This window comes from Chiroxiphia lanceolata, chromosome 5, assembly GCF_009829145.1.
Source record: "Chiroxiphia lanceolata isolate bChiLan1 chromosome 5, bChiLan1.pri, whole genome shotgun sequence".
Taxonomy (NCBI): domain Eukaryota; kingdom Metazoa; phylum Chordata; class Aves; order Passeriformes; family Pipridae; genus Chiroxiphia; species Chiroxiphia lanceolata.
This window is the reverse complement of record NC_045641.1, coordinates 55,764,135-55,784,243: the sequence shown is the minus strand read 5'-3', so window position 1 is coordinate 55,784,243 and position 20,109 is coordinate 55,764,135. Positions and strand designations below refer to the sequence as shown.

Sequence of the window (20,109 nt, the reverse complement as noted above, 5' to 3'; positions counted from 1 at the left end):
TTTGCACTGAGGAATCTCCTCTGTGTGTGCAGTTGCCCATATGCTTCCTCTCCTGCCAAAGGCAAGAGAGAAATCACCTATATATGCTTGCAACATCTTAATGAGCATCATCCTGAAACTGCAATAGGGATCATCTACTAATCTGACATGATTCACAGCATATCAGGGTGCAGTTCAAGGAAGACAGCTATCTGAAGTACAGCCCACATAATTCAGGCTGATTTTTACCTACAGGCAGATAAGCATGGGTCAGTAGATATTTAGAATGTACCACCTCATGCCAGGACTCCATCTGTGTTCTGGCTACATCATCCAGCCACATATTTTAGCATTCAGTAGAGATCAGAAGAGAGGAATAAACAAAATAGTGAACAATGTGTATGTACATCAACAAGAGTGGTAAAGGCAGAGCCTCAGCTCCCATTAAGCCTGTAATGAAAAGGGGATGTAAAAGAGCACCACTTAAATCAGCTTTTCTCATAACTGCAGTTTGACCAGAGATAACAACAATTCTGTGCTTTTAAAGACACCACGAGCACTCTATAAAGAAATGTCAGGAGGATCAAGTTACACAGAAATTCATTTTAAAAAAATCACTGTGGTAAAATTTGCTTGCGTCATGAAAAGACACCTAAAAAAAAGTCACTGTGCTTGGAAACAGATCTTTGACCATCACTGCTGTTGCAAGCAGCCTTTCTCCAAGTCTCAGCACAGGCTGCCACAGCTTTCTCGAGCACAAACTCAATTTGGGGTTATGTCAGTTCAAACAAAACATTCAGAGAACCAAACACAGCAGTTTTGTAGGAACACATGAGATGCAGCAGGAATGGTCATTCTTGGTTTGGGTCTAAGCTACTTGTAAACTTGGAATACTTGAAAAGTGAGAACGTGCATCAGTTGTTAAACAAAACTAAAGGCTCTGCAGTGGTTGTGCTACTCCTAATATAAATTAGGCAAGTATTTCTTCAGACCACAGTTGTTTTATTTGTTGTACCATCACTACAGCACCCTGCAGACTTTCTTAGAATGGTTTCAAAGAGAGGTGGAACAAAGTGTTGCACTATTACTTCTGTTTATGTAGTTTCAGAAGTGAATGAGCAAGTTGGTTGCAGTTTTGTGCCTGGACCTCAGGGGGTGAGGAAGAGAAGAAAGAAAAAAGAAAAATGCTCCTTTGCTCACATGATGGTGTATAAACCACAAACTCAAAATACTTTAACCTAAACTCACAGAAGATGACCTCAGCCCCCTTCCTGCACTTCCAACTGCCAAATCTCTCCTAGCTTCTCCTTAGCCGGTATCACAGCTTTTTTCCATTGCAAATCTGGGAACATCAAGAACAGGGTATCCTGCCCTGAAATAAATGGAATACAAACAGAAGGGGCTCGTGTAGGGATTGTATTATTCATTTTTACATTTAATGAAAAACTCCATTTGTTCAGTCATAGCTGCTGAAGAATGACAGGCTGCCACAAAACCCAGAACATCCGTCCAGACTGCCACAGAATACACTGGATCACCTCCAAAGGCTCTGCCAGCATGATGCTGACACGTAAGAAACGCTGTTTAAATCTGCACATACATAAAATTTTTGTTTAGCAAAGAACTGCCTATTTCAGGCTTCCAGGATGTCTTAGTTTAAGCTATTTTCCCAATACTGAACTGTTACTTTTTTTTTTTGGCTTTTTTTTTCTTTTTTTTTTCAGAAAAGACAAAACCAGCAAGAAATTATATGGCAACAGTTGCAAGGTGTGGTTTGCTTAAATTAATGACATGTAGGTGGAAAGATAATTATTATATTACATTGCAGTCCACTGCAAACAGTAAAAATATCAAAGGTCCCAAAATTCAGTCTGAGTAAGATATATTACTGAAACCCCCACCATTACCCTAACAGGCTAAGACATGGCAACAAAATTACCCACCCAATTATTAAAGAAACAGAAATGTTACCAAGAACAGCTCACTAAATATACAGAACTACATTACCCAGGAAGAGTTTATTGCAAAACCAGGAAAGAGACAGCAAACTAGAAGTCTGTCTTCCATTTCAGGTTTGTATCACTTGTTCAAGTTTCAGCCACTCCTGCACACACACACACACACACACACACACACACACACACACACACACACACAGGCAGCCTGCACACAAAGTCACTAACACATTTGAGTTCCCACAGTCTCACAAGAAACCTTAAAACATTTCAGTAAAAAGTTAAAATGAGATCTTTTACCACAAGGACTATAAAATCCCCCCCTCCCCCACTAGCCTTGGATTTCTAAGTTTTGGATTCTAAAAACCATACATAAAAACGAAGGCAGAAAGACCACCTTAAAAATATCAAAGTAAGTTAAAGGAGAGTTAATGCAACTGAAAAAAAAACCTGCATCACACACAGTCAGTGCTTTCGGCACTGTTGATAAGCTCTAAGCCCCTAAATGTAGTAGAGCATTCATTGGTTTTGATTAACTTTTAATTCAGAAGTTACATTAAAAAAACAGTTGTAGCAATTCTTTTGAGCTGCTCATTTCATGAGGAAAAAGTCCCTTTCAAAATTTCAATAAATATGCTGACATGTAAAGTTAGTTGAGGTTGTCATGCAAGACAAGTTACATAACCAAGACCAACTCAATCTTTATAATAAAGGCAACTTGCATTCAAAAATGAACTTTACCCTTACAATTTAATTAAAAGGGTAAACATGAATTAACCCAGCTGTTTACCTGAATTACAAAAGTAACATGATTCAATATGAAAATAAGAAACTGTCTACAAATCTCTGACAGTAATAAATTGCAATATACAATGCATACAGGAGTTATACAGAGCAACAAACTCTTGTACAAAACAAAAATACTTTAATACCTTTAAAATCCAATTATTTTTTTTAAAATCATCATGAAAAAGATTTGAGTCAGAACTCACACCTCAATTAGTCAAGCTTCTGGTAGCTACATTACAGCTATTTAATATACAAAGAGATAAATCTCTTCACCAGTCATTAAAACTGCCTCTTCATTAGAGTTGCACAGGTTTTCCGTCTCATGTTCCCAGATAAAAAGTTTTCTTCAAAATCATGAGAACTGAATTTGTTGAACACCGGAGATCTAGAAAAGAAAATGCAAGTTTACATTCAAATGCACCTTTTCTGAAACTGCATTGCAGCAGCAGCAGCCATGAACTGTCATGGTGTTGAAATGGCAGCACAGCCACCACCAAAGGACTAAATAAAATCCATTCGCATCCTTCAGAACAGAGCAGCTGAATCAGTGCTTGAGTTTTAGCAGCAGAAAGGAGAGTAGGGGATGGGATACAGTACCTGTTGATATGATGTTGTGTAGACCATAACATTCTGCTGTTGGCCATCTGTGGTTATTAAGCCTGCTGGCAACTGGTTAGCTGAAAGAAAGAGTATTTTAAGAAAGTCAGACAGGAGCTGCTGGATATACAGAGCCTTGTGTCCATTAAATAACCTCTGTGTTCCACTCCATGGCTACAGAGCCATTCATCTCCTGACAGCTACCATCCCACCCTGCATATAGACACACTTGTTACCAAGTGTTATAAGTAAACAAGTTTCTTCCCGTTAAGAAGAAACACTTAAGAAACAAAATTCAACTTAAATTTGCATCAGATAACCTAAAAGTAAGACAGCACCTTGTTTTTGCCCTGCACGTGTCTGAAGCAGAACATACCCAGCTGTACCCTGGCAAATGGAGCGGAGTGGCCATCCTGACCACTGAAAAAGCAATCTCCAGCATTTGATATCCCAGGAAACCTGGGGAATTCATTTGGCTTTGGTTAGCACTTGAGCATACCCACGTGTGAGGAACTCAATGAAATGGTTATGCTGCTTTATAAAACAGAATCCATCAGGAACTCCATAATATGGAAGCCTCATGGAAGGCAGCAGAGATGAACAGAGACAGGCAATGGCAAAAAATAAAAGGCACTGCCAGAGCCTGATGTTACGCTGGTTGACTTCAGCATGTCCTTCAGGGTATGCACAAGAGCTCTGAATTTCACACAGGAGAGAGGAGGCCAACAAAAGGAGTAAAAAGTACTTCTGAAATACAGCGAGAAGACATGGGGAGCGATGCTATAACATAAACCTTCACAATAACATGTACACTGAGCTCTGTGACAGAGTAGGTATGTTACAACTGCTACTTGGCAGCAAAGTAGCAGAACTCTTAAACTGTAAGTTGAGTCACTGTAACGTAACATTTTCCTCTAGGACGCAAACAATGGGGCTTTGTTTTCAGTCATTAAGTATAGACAAGATCTATAGCAACAAAAAATTTTGAAAACACACTATAATCCTTAACAGTTTTCATTTGAAAGCTGACACTTGATGGCTTTGTAATTGGATTTTTGGTTGGTTGGGGGTTTTGTCACTTTTTTTTTTTTAATTTCCTCCTTGGTTGTACAAATTTTCAGTTACTTCAGTTGCAAGTGAGAGTGGCTCTGGCAGGTCTAAAATTTACTGCCCTTCAATCTGCATGTTTCACATCCAACACAGCTTAATGGCAAGACTGACCCAGCCCTGATGTGAGGCTAAAACAAATAGCTGAGGGTTGTGCCACAGCAGCACAGCAGTCACTGCTACTGCTGCAGTGAGACCATCATTCTGGACAGATCTGTAGCTGCCCCTCTGGAGAGAAATACCTACAGCACTTGACATGGTCAGCTATGTCACATAATTTTTTTTTTTTACCTTCTACTACTGCAACATCTCCTTTGCATCTTGCCAGGACTTAATATTACTTTTAAAGCTGCTCTTTTCAAATCACACCAAATTGAGGTTTATTTCATAGAGTACTCCGAGGCTCCTAGGCCTGAGATATTTGAACAAGAACTAGGAGCAGCCCTTCAGCCTTCTGAAGCTTAATAGATCACATCAAATCTGTGAGGGGGACAGAGGATCCATAGAATAAGTTGATTTCTTGATTCTGGTTTCTATTTTCTGGTGGGCATTGTACCCGGGCTAAGCAGCCCATGAGCATCAAGAGGAGAAACTTTTTGTGAATTTGCCTCTTTGCCCTATAAAACAAGACAGTGGACACAGACACAACGAGAAGTTTCCAACTACATATTCCCCCTCAATTCCTGAACAGCAGTTTAGATGCTTGAAGCGAAAATCAGAATATACACAAATACAAATCAGTATTTCCATGAAATAAACCTTTTAGAACAATTTCTATGTATTGATTCAACAAACTTCCAAACTGGACAGACTCCAAACAGCTGCAATGTAGAAACCATTAGCAACATATCCAAGGTAAAACAAGTAGGGCCCATAGTTGTGATAGTCTCTCACTACTTCAGAACAAACAGAGCTATTACCTATGAGTGACTAGAGATAAGATTTTACTATTTGCATTGCCTAATCTTTAATTATAAAATTAAAAGGGTCATATTAAAAAAAATAAAGCTTTCTATAAGTCCACTGCAATATTTAAATTTTGATTCTTAGTTTTGAGCCAGTTTTACAAGCTTATCTTCCAGGTTGGAAGAGACCTGAAGAATCTGTATTAGGTATCCAAAGTCATCAAACTTGGAGCAAAGTGTGTTTCTGACCCTGAATAGGTAATTTTGGTCCTCAGTCTTTGAATTTTTACTAGTTCAGCGACTTTAAACAGAATATTTATCAGATACTTGAAAAACTAAATTTTATCAGTAGATATGACTAGAGCTGCGCTTCCTAATTCTTCTTGTATCAGCTTCAACATTACCAGCCCCTAACATTTGAAAGCCAAGGTAAAGACTACGTGCAGGAATCCCACATCAACAAAACCAGTGCAAATCCCTACAGCTGTCAGGCTTTAATTAACAGTATAAGGAAGAAGAGCTACAGTGAATGCACATGATGCTCCTTGCCCTACACCTTTTATTTGCCAATCTGTGTATTCTTTCAACTGTAAGAAATACTAAGTATTTTAGAATTATATGAAGATGACGTTCTTCTCTGCCTCATTCTCAAAGATGAGCTCCTCAAGTCCTCAAGTCACTTTTTTTCCCCCCCACAGTCTTGCAAGTAGAACGAATGTGGCCTAAACATGTAGCTGCTGGGGAAAAAGAAAAAAAAAAAAGAAAGCATAGAGAAAAATACTAGCACTAATATATGCATTTAAAAATCTTCCACAGTTGATGTTAGCTATTACTGGAGTGTCATCATTTACCACTATATGACTTCTGACCAAAACTCCTACCGTTGAGTAGGATTTATCTCAGCACAGTTTATCTCCAGATACCTCAAACAAAAATCTCAATGGATTACAGGCATAACATGTGGCCAGTCCAGGATATATTCCCCAAGTAAGAATTCTGATATCTAAAGGAAGCGCTGTTTTTATGAAAGCTGTAGTAATAATATAATAAATTAAAAATTATTACTTACTAAATGCTTCCTCTGTGAGCTCCTCACTTAGACCGTCTCCAGTTGTAACTGTTCCCGCAATTCCCTTTTCTCCTTTCATTGCCTACAGAGAGAGATAGCACAAAAAAAGTCAACAAAAAAAAAAGCTTGGGATTTTTTCAAAGCCCCATGAGCTCTAGCCAACATTTGGAACTTGCAGAAGAGTCACTGTGCAGCAACTGGAGCTTGACATCTAAGACCTGTAAACTCTACTGGATTTGATAACATGCATACTACAAGTGTCTTTCATCTTAGCCATACTCCTGAACCCAAAACTTGACAAACTAGGACTGTGTAGTTCTAAGAAAGGCTTTTCACCTTCTGCAGAAAGCCAAAGATCTGTGATAATCCAAACAGAGACGTTAACAGCATTTACAAGAAATCACAGAAACTCAGAACTACCAAGAATGTGCAACATTTGCTTACCAACCACACACAGGCACCATCATCATACAACTAAGAACTGACATTTAAAACCAAGATATTGAATTTCTCTTCCCACGTCAAGGACTACAGCCAGAAAGGATATCTGCACAGAAAGCCAAGGCCTCCAGTCATCTGCATGCAGGTTTACAAGTATGAAGTTCGATGCTTTATGCTATTACATAAAGACAGCTAAGAAAATAATATGGGCATCAAAAGTATTCTCTGCAAGTGCTTGCTGCAGACTAAATACTCAGTTACAAAACAGAAATATTTCATTGTATATGGTACCCTGAAGACACCCTAGCTGGAATGGAGATTTATAACTGATGAGCAAAGCTATCTGATTCACCCACCCAATTAAAACCCAATCCAACTACTCTGCTACCACAGCATATATAATCTGCAAAAACAGTCAATTAAGAATGAAAGTAGCATAGACCCACTTCAGACTTCTTCAGTAGTACTGAAACTAGCGAGGCAATATTTGCATTTTTAATTAAAGCACATACAGCACTATCACAGCATGTGCAACTGCTACACAGCACTGGAAAAAGACAGTACACAGCAGTACTTCAACTTTTAGATTACCCCTCCTGTTACTCAGTTATCACAGTAAATGACCTTCTGGGAAGGGGAAGCTTTAAGTGCTGTCAGCAAATCAAATATCATTAGCGAGTCTGACCCCATTAATTAAAAAAACCTTAGGTCTACAAAACAAAGTCTGAAGAGCATACTCATCTATAGCAATGCCAATTTAGACGGGGGAGGTAGAACAGAACAAAAAACCCAAGCAGAAGCAACTTCCTTTTTCAAAAAGTCTAAATTGCTGAAAGGAAACCACTTACTTTCTGCTAGAGAAGGGATAAATTAAACTGCTTAGATCACATAGGTAGCGTGCACTAGCTACTGCTTTTGATACTATGTATCAAAAGCAAACCGAGGGACAGGCTAAAAAAAAATAATTAAAAAACCCATTGAAGCAGATTGGCTTCCATGTGAATCATTATTCTAGCATGAGAAAAACAACTTTTCTTTTGCAGATCTGAAGTCCAGACAAACAAATGGCATTAGGCTACTTCCACAGAGGGTGCAGACAAGCACAGTTTTATTGACTGAACCCAAAGAGCAAATCCAACATTCTTAATAGGCACCTTTAAAGAACAGAGCAATTTACTACCACGAATATATTAGATAATTTATTCAGTTGAAAGCTTTAACTACTCTGAATCAGCAAGTCTAATCAAAATGCTTACTTCCTCCTTTTTCTCTTCATATCCTCTGAAGGCTTTTAAATGTAACATTACTCCCTGCCTAGTGGCTGTGAGATACTGTGCAAGTTACCTGTTACATAATTACAATGACAGAGAGCTAAACACAACTAGGTTAATTAAGTGAGGAAATAACCCAAGCATATACCAACCTCTCTGAATTTTTGGAGGTATAACTTCAAAGGTTCAACATAGCTATCAAACCCCAACGTAGACATGGCAAAGAGAATATCCTCTCCATTGATGGTCTTTCTCTTCTCTTGGTGACACCTCTCACTTGCTTCTGATGTTATAAAGCTGATGAATTCACTTACACACTCTTGTACACATTCCTTTGCATCCTTAGCAATCTAGTAAGGAAAAAGTATCATAAAATTATTCATTAAGATGCAAGATTTAAAAAACCCACCGCAAAAAACTCAGGTAATACACCAGATAATAAAGAAAACATCCCAAAACCTAATACCAATTCAGGCAATGCTGTATAGGGAATCACTGGATGTCATCACTGCTCTATGTAAGAACAGCTGCAACGTGACTTTATCTATGTTTCACTATTTCAAGCAGCCTGTATAGACAACTGCCAGGATCTCCTGAAGTCCTAACTATGTTCTGTACAAGCTTTTACACACAGAAGCACCTCAGTACTGCTTGCTTTGCTTACCTATGTCTCTTTAAATCTGTTCATTACAATGCCATAGCCCACTTGCATCTTCCTTTTGAGAGACCCAGCAGTTCCAACCCCACTGCAGTATGTTCCCACAAATTCAGCAATGACAAGTATTTTTATCCTGACCAGATTCAGGGACTAGAATATATGCCTAGCAGGAAGCCTTTCTAATGCTTTAATATTCTGGTATAAATTTTCCAAATGAGAATTCAAATGAAGAAACACATGCCCCTGGCAAGAATGAAATAAGTAAATGTGATTATTGTTTTCAGCTGGACAAAAGTAATTTCCATGACTTAAAATTACAGCAAGCATTACTCATGATTACTTGGGAAGATTTTAATAATTAATATCCTGATTCTTCACATGAGAAGAACCTTATTTGTATTTAAAAAAAAAAGATGCAGTAATCATATGCAAAATCTTCACCAGTTCCTCTGATATTTTCAGACACATAGGGCGAGATTTTCAGAAGTCACCAGCCAGCAACTTCCTTTGCAGTTTTTCACAAAAAAACAGCCTGACTTTTCAAGACAGCTCTACATCCCATATGCTAAATTCTTGAGAAAAATCTCATCTTGATCACTAAAAATTTATGACAATATGGACTAGGGTAGAGTTTTTCACAGCAAAGTTATAAATGTAACACCCAGATCTCCAGAAAGCCCTGAACACTATGAAAGTACAAGCAGATGCAAGTAAATTATGTCTTCCTTCTATTTAGAGTGATCCCAAAAAAACCCACCCCAGTTTTAGCTAGGCTGGAATTGGAATACAACAGAGAAACAGCAAGTAATAGGAGCCCTGCAAAGGTTTAAGATAAACAGGTAGAACAATCAAATAATTATACAACCACCAGCTCAGCAGAATGGATTAAAAAGCCTATTCTTAGAAGTAAGAAATAAAAACAGGGTTTCAATATCTGGCCTTATCTGCTACATGGTATAAGGCAGACTTCCTAGGTCACTTTGGCATGTGGGTATGCAAAAATCAGGGTGATGGAAGGCTAACCACTCTCTTTCCTTCAGGATGAGGATTACATTTTTATTTCACCCAAAATGGTTCACTTATTTAAAATGTTATGCACCTCAATAAAAGTAGATGAAGTCTCTTGAGAGACTTGCACAGAAAATATTTTTAGTGATACAGGATTGTCACCAAGTCTCATCCTTTACAACAGTTTCAGAGAACATATCTTGGAAAAAGAAAGCTCTTGAAAGCCCTATGAAGAACACTGCTCTGGATGCTCTAATTATAGTGGTTACTCAAAGCTTCCAGAAACCTAACAAAAATGGACTTGGTCTCAATTATCTCCTGCTCCTATTTTTTTTCCTTTTCTTTTATAAGGCTTTTATCCAATAAACCAGCATCACTTGGAAAAATATACTGTTCTACCAGCTCAAGTTCACCAAAAGGAAGGAATAAAACTCATTAACACATTTTCTTTAGCAGACAAGGGTATTACCTTTCCTGTTTGGGGTATGGCATTTTTCATTATTCTTGCCACATTTGCAATTGGAAGATATATATCTTGTTCTCTAAAACTCTCTTTTGAGCCATTCGTATCTTCATGATCATTCATGCTGTCCTCTGTGTCTAATGAAATAAAGAAAAGTTAACAGAAATGGTACTTGATAGACAGCAGGCAATAATTAAGTCAGTTTAAAATCTTACACTGAAGGATGAAGTCCTTTGAAAGCACAGTGCATTAACACCATCAAAATAATTAAAAAAATAGATGCAACATCAGGGTACCTTTATAAACATATAATCTTTATCTCATTATGCACAGAAATGTACATGGCTGCTGATCACCAGGCATTCTTAATGTCATGTCAAAATACAAACTGTTTCCTAGGAAGTAAATTTTTTTTTGTCATCACCTCAAGGTGTCGGTGCCAACATTGAAAAATCCAACCTCCACCCTTCAGGATGCAGAAAAAATGCTTTACATCTGAACACATTATGAATACAAACAACTGCAAATTCTTAGCTTGAGAAAAGATAGCAGAGAACTATACAAGAACTGGAAAGGAAAAAAAAATTATATATATCTGTATATATAACACACAGAGAAATAGTACATTTACTATAACATTTCTTACCATCATGAGGCTGTATCACATAGTGACTGCCACCAATGTAATCTCCAGCAATTCCTAACTGAGAAGCATCTGTCGTGGAGCTATCACCATCCATCTACAACCAGAGGAAGGAAACCTTTCAGGTATGATTGTTACACTGTTAAGTACAGCTGCTGCTGAAAACCAGCACATTAATCAACTTAAAACTGTTAGACCAATTTCTGCAAAGCATAAATACTTTGTCATTTGAGAACAGCATCCCCACCTTTGTTACTGAGCTTTACAGTCAGTGGAAACAGAGAAACTGTTTTGTAAGGCTTCCCCAGGAGCTCAGCCAGAGGCACAGGCCACGCACAGAACCATTTGGTTCGTGCAGCACATACACAGCAACCTTGGGTTCCCAGGAGGGCCTGACCAGAACAGGTCAAGGCATTTGTTTCTCTGAACAGTGCTCAAAATCAGGGCCCTGCTCACTGAATGCTTTACCTACTTATTACCACACAGAGTGCATCCTTCACTCACCTTTACCCTCCACACAAACAGCTTTGGTCAAGCCCACTGACAAACTTCTAGCCAGACCTCAGGACCAGCTCTGCATCTTCCTCCTCCTTGAGGCACCACTCACCCCTGTGTGCCTTCTGAGTTGTTTCCCTTTGCATTCCCTGGTCCTGCCCTGCCTCACTCCTCTGGGCATCCTTCAGTGCTCCTCTCTCAATGTTCTGACAGGATGGCCAACAAGAAGACTTCATCTTGAGGCTTTGGAGATGGGGTCACAGTCCAATAGGTAGTGTGAATGCCAGGAGAAACAGGGACACCTAAAGAGCCAGTACTTCCCTCCTTTTTACTGACAAGCTGGACACACAGGCCCCAGGAAGGCAGAACTCGGCTGGATTCACTCGCTGTCCTACACCAACTGTACAAGTCCCTGGTGTCTTTGGAGAGCAACCTTTGCCCCAAAGGGTCACATGGTCATTGCCAGTGAGACCACACAGCTCACTTATTTCCACAAACATTAGCCTGGAGAGGGAGAGGCAGGAAGAAGCAAGGTGGTGTTATTTTTATACCTACCCAGAAATATGAGCATTTAACCTCTCTCTAATCTGCACTTTGCCTGTGGCAACAAGGCTGAGTTCTGCTTTCAAACCTTCAGGTAACGTCCAGTGTTACGCTTGGCCACAAATGCACAAGTAACCCGAGCACTGCTCAGATTTCAGGCAATACTACAACAGCTGGATGTAGCCTTAGGAGCTGCTCAAGAGAAAAACCAACCCTTCTACGTCTTCTTTATTGTACAGAGTATTACACACACACACACACACACGGACTTTTTTAAAGAACTACTGGTCCCTTTTGATAGGCTTTTGTAAACCAGTTTCACTTCTTACACAGCATCTCTGCCCAAAGGAAAGGTAGTGTTTTAGGCATTAGCCTTCTATGTGCCAACTTTCACATAAATTCACTTTGTCTGCATTTTGCAGATACTTTGTTGGGAGACTTAACTTTGCTTTTCAATTTTCCAAAGGATCTGCTGTTTGCTTACTCAGCTCACTGTAATGACAATGCAAGGATATCACAGTCCTGCACGTCAAGATTACCAAAACTGACATCACACAACATTAAGAGAGTTGTGTCCCTCTCTTCCTTCTGCAATTCGAAACAATTAACATTCTGCAGTCTGGTAAATCCCAAAAGCCACCTCCAAAGTTAAGTTAGGATTTTCTGGCAGTCTTGTTCTCAGTTTCAGCTCTCTGATCCATACTAGAATTTAACACAGGATCTCAACAATCTTTAAGCATCAATTTTACTCAGCCCCAGTACCATTTTAAATACCTTGATCTTTCTTTCCCCCTCCTTTTTTAGTCTCCTATGAAAACTATCTTCTAAAATATTTCCTTCCTTTATGATTGCAATATTCTTCAAATTTCTTCAGCGATGTAATAATTCACTGGTTTCTGCTCACCCCTCCTGCAGGCTACCCCATCTGAACCTTTATTGCCAAGACCCATCAATATCATTTAAGAAACCATCTTGCTTTCATTAGCCCAGCCCCCCTTCAAAAGACAATTTCTGCTTGAATCTCTTTTAAACCTCTGCTGCATCTGCAGACAGTTTTGGCCACATTAGACTGATACATCCTCAAGGTACCATCTTTGCTTCTATTCTTTTATGTGTGCACATTTCCAGATCTACTTACAGTGTTTATTATTTCACCATTAGTGGGAATTTGTGTGAATGTTTATCAACGTTATGAATCTAAACCAGTGATTAGCAAAATTGACAGGAAAAGGCTTGCAACAGAAAAAGGCAGATCTGACTCAGATAAAGAAAACAGGCACTGACAGCTTAATATCAACTGAAATTACTTCTGTCAGTATTACTTTAAGAAAGATTTTAGCTGCCAGGACAACCTTGGGACAGGAGATTATGGACAGCGTAACACCCTCCTGCATAACCAGGCCCTAATCCAGGATCACAGGATAATTCAGGTTGGAAGGGGCCTCGGGAGGTCTCTGTACTTCAACCACTGCTCAAAGCAGGGTCAGCTCCAAGCTCAGAGCAGATTGCCCAGGGCATTATCCATCTTGAAGACCCCCACAGCCAGAGCCTGCCCAGCTGCCCCATGAGCCCCCTCCACAGCCTGTCTGGCCTCACAGTGAGAAAAGGAGCAGTATCCCTGCACACCACTTCAATCCAAGTAAGTTGATGGAAGAACTTCAGCCACATTTGTCATTTAATTCAAATCTAGACCTAGGCATCTGAATATAGCAACTGTAATTAATATACCATCTAGTCACCCTACTAGTATTTCTTTGAGCCTGATGGATGACACAAACATGACCTTGCAGAAAGCTGTGGCCACTGCTACCCTGGTCATCTCATAATCAACACACTTACATGCTCATGTACTACAGTTTTAATTTCAGATGTTCAAAAGAAGTCAATCACATTATCTGATTGTCAAGCTCAGCACAAGGTCTGTAGTACACACAACAGGGCGCAGAAAACCAGAAAACACTCTCAATACACTGTTGCTAATTAATCCCATTCCTTTAAACAAAGAGGCAAAAAACCCCTCCAAAGCCACAAAATACACTAAACTTTGTGTCCCTGAAGTTACTCTAGAAAGGCAACAGTGCAATTAACATACAAACAACACCCTGCCTACACTAACTGCAGTCACCGAGAGACTAAAAGGACAACAGTTCTTATGCTGGCACTTTTAGTAGGAAGAGCTACCACTGTCGATGGAAATAGATGCTAAATTTCATGAACAGGAGATCTCCTGGGAGATCTAATTCTAAAAGGTCCAGATGGGCAAGAACTCCCCACTCAGATTTTGCTTTAACCCCTGGAGTTGTTACAACTTGCTTCAAAAACAAGTACCCGCTTGCAGACTATACACGCCATTTGCATGGCAGTTTCAGCACGCAGACACTGCAGTGTCTTTTAATACAAGACCGTTTCCTACCCCTGCTGTGTGGCCACTGAATTGCACAAGGGAGGAGGCTTCCAACACCTGGTCTCACAGCACATACTGTGTACACCTGCAAGAAGTACTTACTGCATGTTGGACATTATCCCCTGCCTCCAGTACTAGGAAAACACTGAAGCTCCTCCATGCATAACACATGGACTGAATCAAGACTGAGAGCTAAGCACATCAGAAGTGACAGGTCAGTCTCTAAAACGACCATGCCACTATCTGATTTTTATCAACAACCAGGAAGAGAAATGAAGGAAGTACAGGACACAAACATCTAGTGCTATACTGCAAAAAAAAAAATAAAAAAATCTGAATACAGAGCAGCAGCACAAAGTTTTCTGCTAGTGTTTTTCTGTTCAATTTTGGTTTTTTCATCTTTAATGAAAAAGAATATTACTAGGAATATATAAATTACTTGATGCATGGAAATTAACCTGAGAAATACGTTAAAAGAGAAACACTTCAGACATCAAAGAAAATTCAGTGATAAGATGCAAGTGAATGAACATACAGGTTTAGTCTGACATCTGGTATAAATATTTTGAAGGGTGCTTAAAAAAACATGCTCCTGTCAGCTGCCCACAACTCAGACTGTTCCTATAACACGTCTATACTAAACTAATAAAACCTCAGTATCTCAAAGTAAATCTTGCATCCTGTTTAATCTTATGAGCTCTCTTAAGAGACCACTATCTGTGGCTCAACTAAATGATAACTGAAGAAGAATGCAAGCCCAGACCTGTCAGCATTGAGGGGGCAAAGGGATTAAGGGACTAAAGCTTAGATCAGTATAAAAGGAAAAAAAAAATTAAAACTAATCAAAGAAACATGATTTTTATCTTCAGAATGGTGAAGTTATCTGGCAATGATTTGCAAAACTGATCTCTTGAAGGGGAACCAAAGGCCTCTTGCGATTTAAGTACTTCATGTGGTATTTATTCACCCCGTCTCCCAAACCGCTACCCTACAAGAGGGACAGCAGAAAATTATATGCAATGAACTGAAGCACTTGACACACATTCCACACAGTTGTTTCTGCCAAAGAAGCAGGATAGAAATGATAACAAACTGTAGGTAGTAACCACATCAGTCACTGTAGATTAATTTTGCCACACCTTGTCACAAGATGTAAAGTTCTGAAGCAGTACATAACAGCAGAGACATGACGTTTTTTTTGAGCTTTCTGCACCCTCATCTGCTAAAGAGAAAAAATTTTCAATTGAAAATACAACTTTAGTTTCCTTTTATTTTTCAGTGACTCCTGGGGAACCTAACTCCCCACTGAATTCTCACCTGGCAGTGTCTCCTGCAGCAGGAAATGCCAGCTGGTGAATGCATTCATGAGACATTGCTCCAGCAGGCACACAAAAGCATAAAGTTAAATCCCTTAGCACATGCCTACAACACAAATACATCCTGTTCTCTCTCTCTCTCTCTCTCTCCATCTCTCTCCATCTCAGGCTTCTCTAATCTCTCACAAAGTGTTTTTTCCCCACAGGAGAATAACATTAGGAGAAGCAGACTGATCCTTAGAGAACCCCACAGCATCACTGAGGCTCATCAGCATTTCAGCTGTACCGGGTTCCTTCCCTTGGACCACAAACAGGGCATTGCTACCTTTCCACCCTCCCCCTCCTCGTGACAGCCTATCAACTTTACATCTTATGAGCCCCAAAATCACTGGCCCAAGTCCCCTCCACATGGATCCAGCTATGCTAGAGCACATGGTGGCTCCTTCCCAGGCTGGCTAACGTCCACAAGCACAGCTCCAATACATATGGGTGGACTAACAACACATGTATTTTCACATCAAGTAGGAGTGGATCAGTGATATGGAGCAAGCAGGAGAAACCGAGTTTCCATGCATTCTCCTTTTTGGCAGCAGAAGAGAGAAGCTGGAGGGGAAAATAAACAAGATGAACAGATGAACAGAGGCAGTTTTGTTGCTTTTGCATAAGCTGGAAGAGGGCAGCAGTGCTGAACAGACTGCACCAGCACCTCCTTCCTCCTGCAACCTGACTGAAATCCCCATATTACCTTTCAATATTAAGTTTTTGATACTTTTCTAGCAATTTTTGTGAAAAACTAAGCTGTTCTGTTTATTAAATCAGCAGTCCATAAATCCTGCCTTTTTCTTTTGCAAGTTGGTTATGTTTTTCCTTCATTGCAGTAGTACCTCAAGTGTGCCAAGAAACTTCTTCCTCTCAAGCAACAGGACAAGCAAGAGTTTCAAAGAGCTACTTCAGACCAGACCAGTATTTTCAGCCAAAATCACTGAATTTGCTGACACTTTCTTTCATTCTACTGATGTTATTTATCAGGCATACATATAGTCATGTTTTGCCCTTTTTACAAGCATCCTGCCACTCAAACAGCAATTTCCAAATACCGTATTTCTCCAAAGTACTATTGCAAAACTCAGTCAAATTCCTTTCTAAGCAAAATTTTAAAGGTAGAGTGACATTAGAGATCTGCATTTGAAAGCACCAAAGAAAGAGCCTTGCAAACCTTTTTTAAATGCCAACAAAACAAGGTATCAGACTTTAAAAATTTCAGTGTTTAATGTTACCTATCTTCACAGTATCTTGAACAATCTTTTTTATTCCACTTCTGAATGCTGCCTCCCTTCATGTAGTTATTACCACAAATAAGAGTTAAGCTTTGAACTGCTGTAACTGTCAAATACTGAAGTGTAAAGAGTAATATCCAGTGTTCTTGACTTCTCTCAAATATAATGTCATAGCTGTAAATGCTGGCTGCCAAGGCCATAAATAATCACCCACTCAATGCAGAGCTCAAGCGACTCAGGCAGACCTCATAATGATTCAGACTGAACAATCCTGGGTGTCCTAGACAATTACAGATGGATCCTCCCTTAACATTCTAACTGTCATGCCATAGGCCACATAACCAAAGAGAAAATGAAAGCAATCACTAGCTCATTGTTTAGAAACACTATGCTAATGATTATGTATAAACACCATTTCTCCATTCCTGCAAATTCTGTGAATAATGCCTGAAGTGGCTTCTGCCATTTTGCTTTTTGCTACCATTTTGCCAAAGCTTCCTTTGAGAAAGCTGCAATTATTTTTTTTTTAATTGACAATAACTTCCATCTATCAGGATGACAAGCAAAGGTTACTACATGTGACAGAATCCATTCAAAGGCTGAACCTCAAACTTCTATGTTCCTCACTGCCTAGAAATGTTCAGGTCATTGTTATCAATAATTTTGCACTCCCAAAAGCAACTCAAGCACAGTAGGTAGCTTTTACATGACAGTTCTTTGCAGAACAAAATATTTTCGGTTAAGCCTTGAAGAAATTGGTAAAGCTAGTTGTTGATTTTCTATTGCTGCTGTATTGCAGCAGGACCCACGAAGGGGATAAGTTATCTTTATAGCTGCAGAAACATTACCAGAACATACCAAATTTTTTTCCAATACTATTGTCTGTGAATAACCTATAAAATACTCTTCGGGATCGCCAACTACATAATTTCCAGAGACACAGAACAGTGGCTGGCACACACAGGTCTGCCCAAAAACACTTGCCGAACACACCCGAGTTGTGTGAACATTGATAATGGCAGTGTCCTGTCTCTCCCCTGCCTGCCACGTGTGTTTCAGGACAAGCGTCGATGCCACCCGGCTGTGTCTGTGCCAGTGCCAGCCGATCGATCCCACTTCCCGATTTCATGCCCTTCAATGATGCAAACGCAGCCAGCGCAGGGGCACGGGGGGGAATCTTCCCACCTATACCCACAGCCTCCAAGCCTTCCCGACACATCTGTTCGATAGGCAACTCGTCTGTCGTGACCCCTTGTTTACAAATCGAACAAGACGAGAGTCCGCAGTTAATCAGCAACTTTATTGTTGGTCACCTTGGATGTGACTCCCGTGCTGGCCGCACCTGCGGGGCCGCTCACCCGCACTGCCCGGGCCCCCTGCAGCCAGCCCGGCCTCGTATTCCCGCCGGCACCGCCACCCGGCTACTCGCACATCCCGGGGCCTCGCCCTCCGCTCCTTATCCCTGCAAAACGCCGCCAAACCTTCCAAGAAATTTCTGTCCCGACAACGGTGCGGGGGGCACCGGGAAGCGCGGCCGGGCCATTGCCCGGGTCCCGGCCCGGCCCGGGGCCGTGGGCGTGGTGGGGGTCCCGACCCTCGCCGGCGAGGGGAGGGGGCTCGGCCGGGCGGACACAAAAGAGCGCGGAGCCCCCTCCGCCCGGCGCGGCCGCCACAAAGCCGCGGGAGCGGCGGCCCCGGGGCACAGCGAGCGCGGCCGGCGGGGACATCGCACACCGCCGTGGTGGGGCCGCGGGAGGCCGCGAGCCCCGGAGCGCCCGCCGCCCCTCAGCGGACCGGGCGGGTGCCGGGCGGCCGCGGGGCAGCCCCGCCTGCTGCCCTCACCCCCGCCTAGGCCGCAAAATGGAGCCGGAGCGGGGGGTGGGGGGCCCGGGGAGAGAGCGGGACACCGGCGGGGGCAGCGCCCCGACGCCCCTGCCGACGCCCCCCGCCGCCGCCGCCTCCCTCTGTCCCTGCCCGCCCGCTCCGCTCCCTCCCCGCCCGCCCGTCCCGCTCCGCTCCCCAGCCGCGCGGCCCCCGCGGCTCCGGCCGCACAAAGCGGCGCGCGGCCGGTGCGGGGCCCGGGGCGGCCGCCCCGCACTTCCTGGTGCCCGCGGCGGCGGCGCGGCGGCAGCGCCGGGGCCCGGGGAGGGAGACGGACATTTCATTCGAGCCTGCAGTGGAACCGGTTACCAATCATTGGCCGGAGCCAGGCACAAACCTCCAGTGCGGCCCTGGTTGGCTCCCTCCGCAAATCGGCTGTTTGGTTGGACGGAAAATGGCTGCGAAGGAACCAGTCCCAGCGCGGAGCCCCGCTTCCCGCAGCCGGGCTGCCCTCCCTCCGCGCCGCCTCCCCGGCACTCGCGCCGGCTCTTCCCTCAGCGCGCTCCCTCCCGCCGGGCCGGCCCTGCCCTCCTCCTTTATGGAGGCGCCCGGCCCGGGGGGCGCCGGATCCGCCTTCCCCGCGGCCGGGCCCGGGTACGGCCGGCGGCCGGGGCTGCCCGCGGGGTCCGGGCTGACAACAAGGGCTGTCCCCACCAGAACGGCTCAGTCCCGCAGGGCTGCTGCTGCTGGTGGTGCTTGTGTAGCACGGTCTCTGACCAGGCGCAGCTCTTCCCCGGGGCCTTGGTATCACAGAATCAAAGAATGGGTCAGGTTGGAAGGGACCACGGTGGGTCTTCTGGTCCAGCCTCCCTGCGCAAGGCAGGGTCATTCTAGAGCACAGTGCCCAGGATTGCAGCCAGATGGTTCTGGAATACCTCCAGCAAGGGAGACTCCATAGCCTGTCTGGGCAACCTGTTCCAGTGCACGGTCACCTTCACAGTAAAGTTCTTCCTCATATTCAGGTGGAACTTCCTGTGCATCAGTTTCTACCCATTGCCTCTCGTCCTGTTGCTTGGCACCACTGAGAGGAGCCTGGCTCCATTCTCTTGACATCCTCCCTTCAGATACTGATAGACACTGATGAGGGCCCCTTCGCAATTGTCTCTTCTCAAGGCTGAACAGGCACAACTTCCCCAGCCTTTCCTTGTAAGAGAGATGCTCCAGTCCCCCAGTCATCCTCAACGCCCTGGGAGGTGGGGACCAGGGGAAAGAGTGCCCTTCCAGGCTATGTCCTGCTCACCTTGTCCCTGTCCTCACCCCTCATCACCTCAGTGGACAGTGCCTGCTGTTAGCGGGGCAGACAAGGTT

General features: G+C 42.6%; 1 protein-coding gene across 2 annotated transcripts; it reads right to left on the bottom strand.

The window, feature by feature from the left end:
• Positions 1–1,393: 1,393 nt before the first annotated feature.
• On the bottom strand, positions 1,394–19,307 carry NFYB (nuclear transcription factor Y subunit beta). Of its 2 annotated transcripts, none has more exons than XM_032688147.1 (7): positions 19,139–19,307; positions 10,889–10,982; positions 10,249–10,379; positions 8,266–8,463; positions 6,402–6,483; positions 3,321–3,400; positions 1,394–3,108 (listed from the first exon to the last, which is right to left on the bottom strand). In XM_032688147.1, the coding sequence occupies exons 2-7, from the start codon at positions 10,980–10,982 to the stop codon at positions 3,076–3,078; spliced, it is 618 nt and encodes a 205-aa protein (XP_032544038.1). In that variant the 5' UTR covers positions 19,139–19,307; the 3' UTR covers positions 1,394–3,075. The 2 variants fall into 2 exon arrangements, with proteins under 2 accessions (XP_032544038.1, XP_032544037.1); XM_032688146.1 differs by having other exon boundaries at positions 19,111–19,197.
• Between the last annotated feature and the right edge of the window lie 802 nt (positions 19,308–20,109).

Excerpts from the sequence above, each read along its gene's own strand:
- NFYB (XM_032688147.1), bottom strand. The coding sequence starts at position 10,982 with ATGGATGGTGATAGCTCCACGACAGATGCTTCTCAGTTAGGAATTGCT. Across the intron at positions 6,484-8,265 it reads ACCTCCAAAAATTCAGAGAG|GCAATGAAAGGAGAAAAGGG; the intron begins GTTGGTATATGC and ends CTCTCTCTGTAG. Across the intron at positions 3,109-3,320 it reads ACACAACATCATATCAACAG|ATCTCCGGTGTTCAACAAAT; the intron begins GTACTGTATCCC and ends TTTCTTTTCTAG.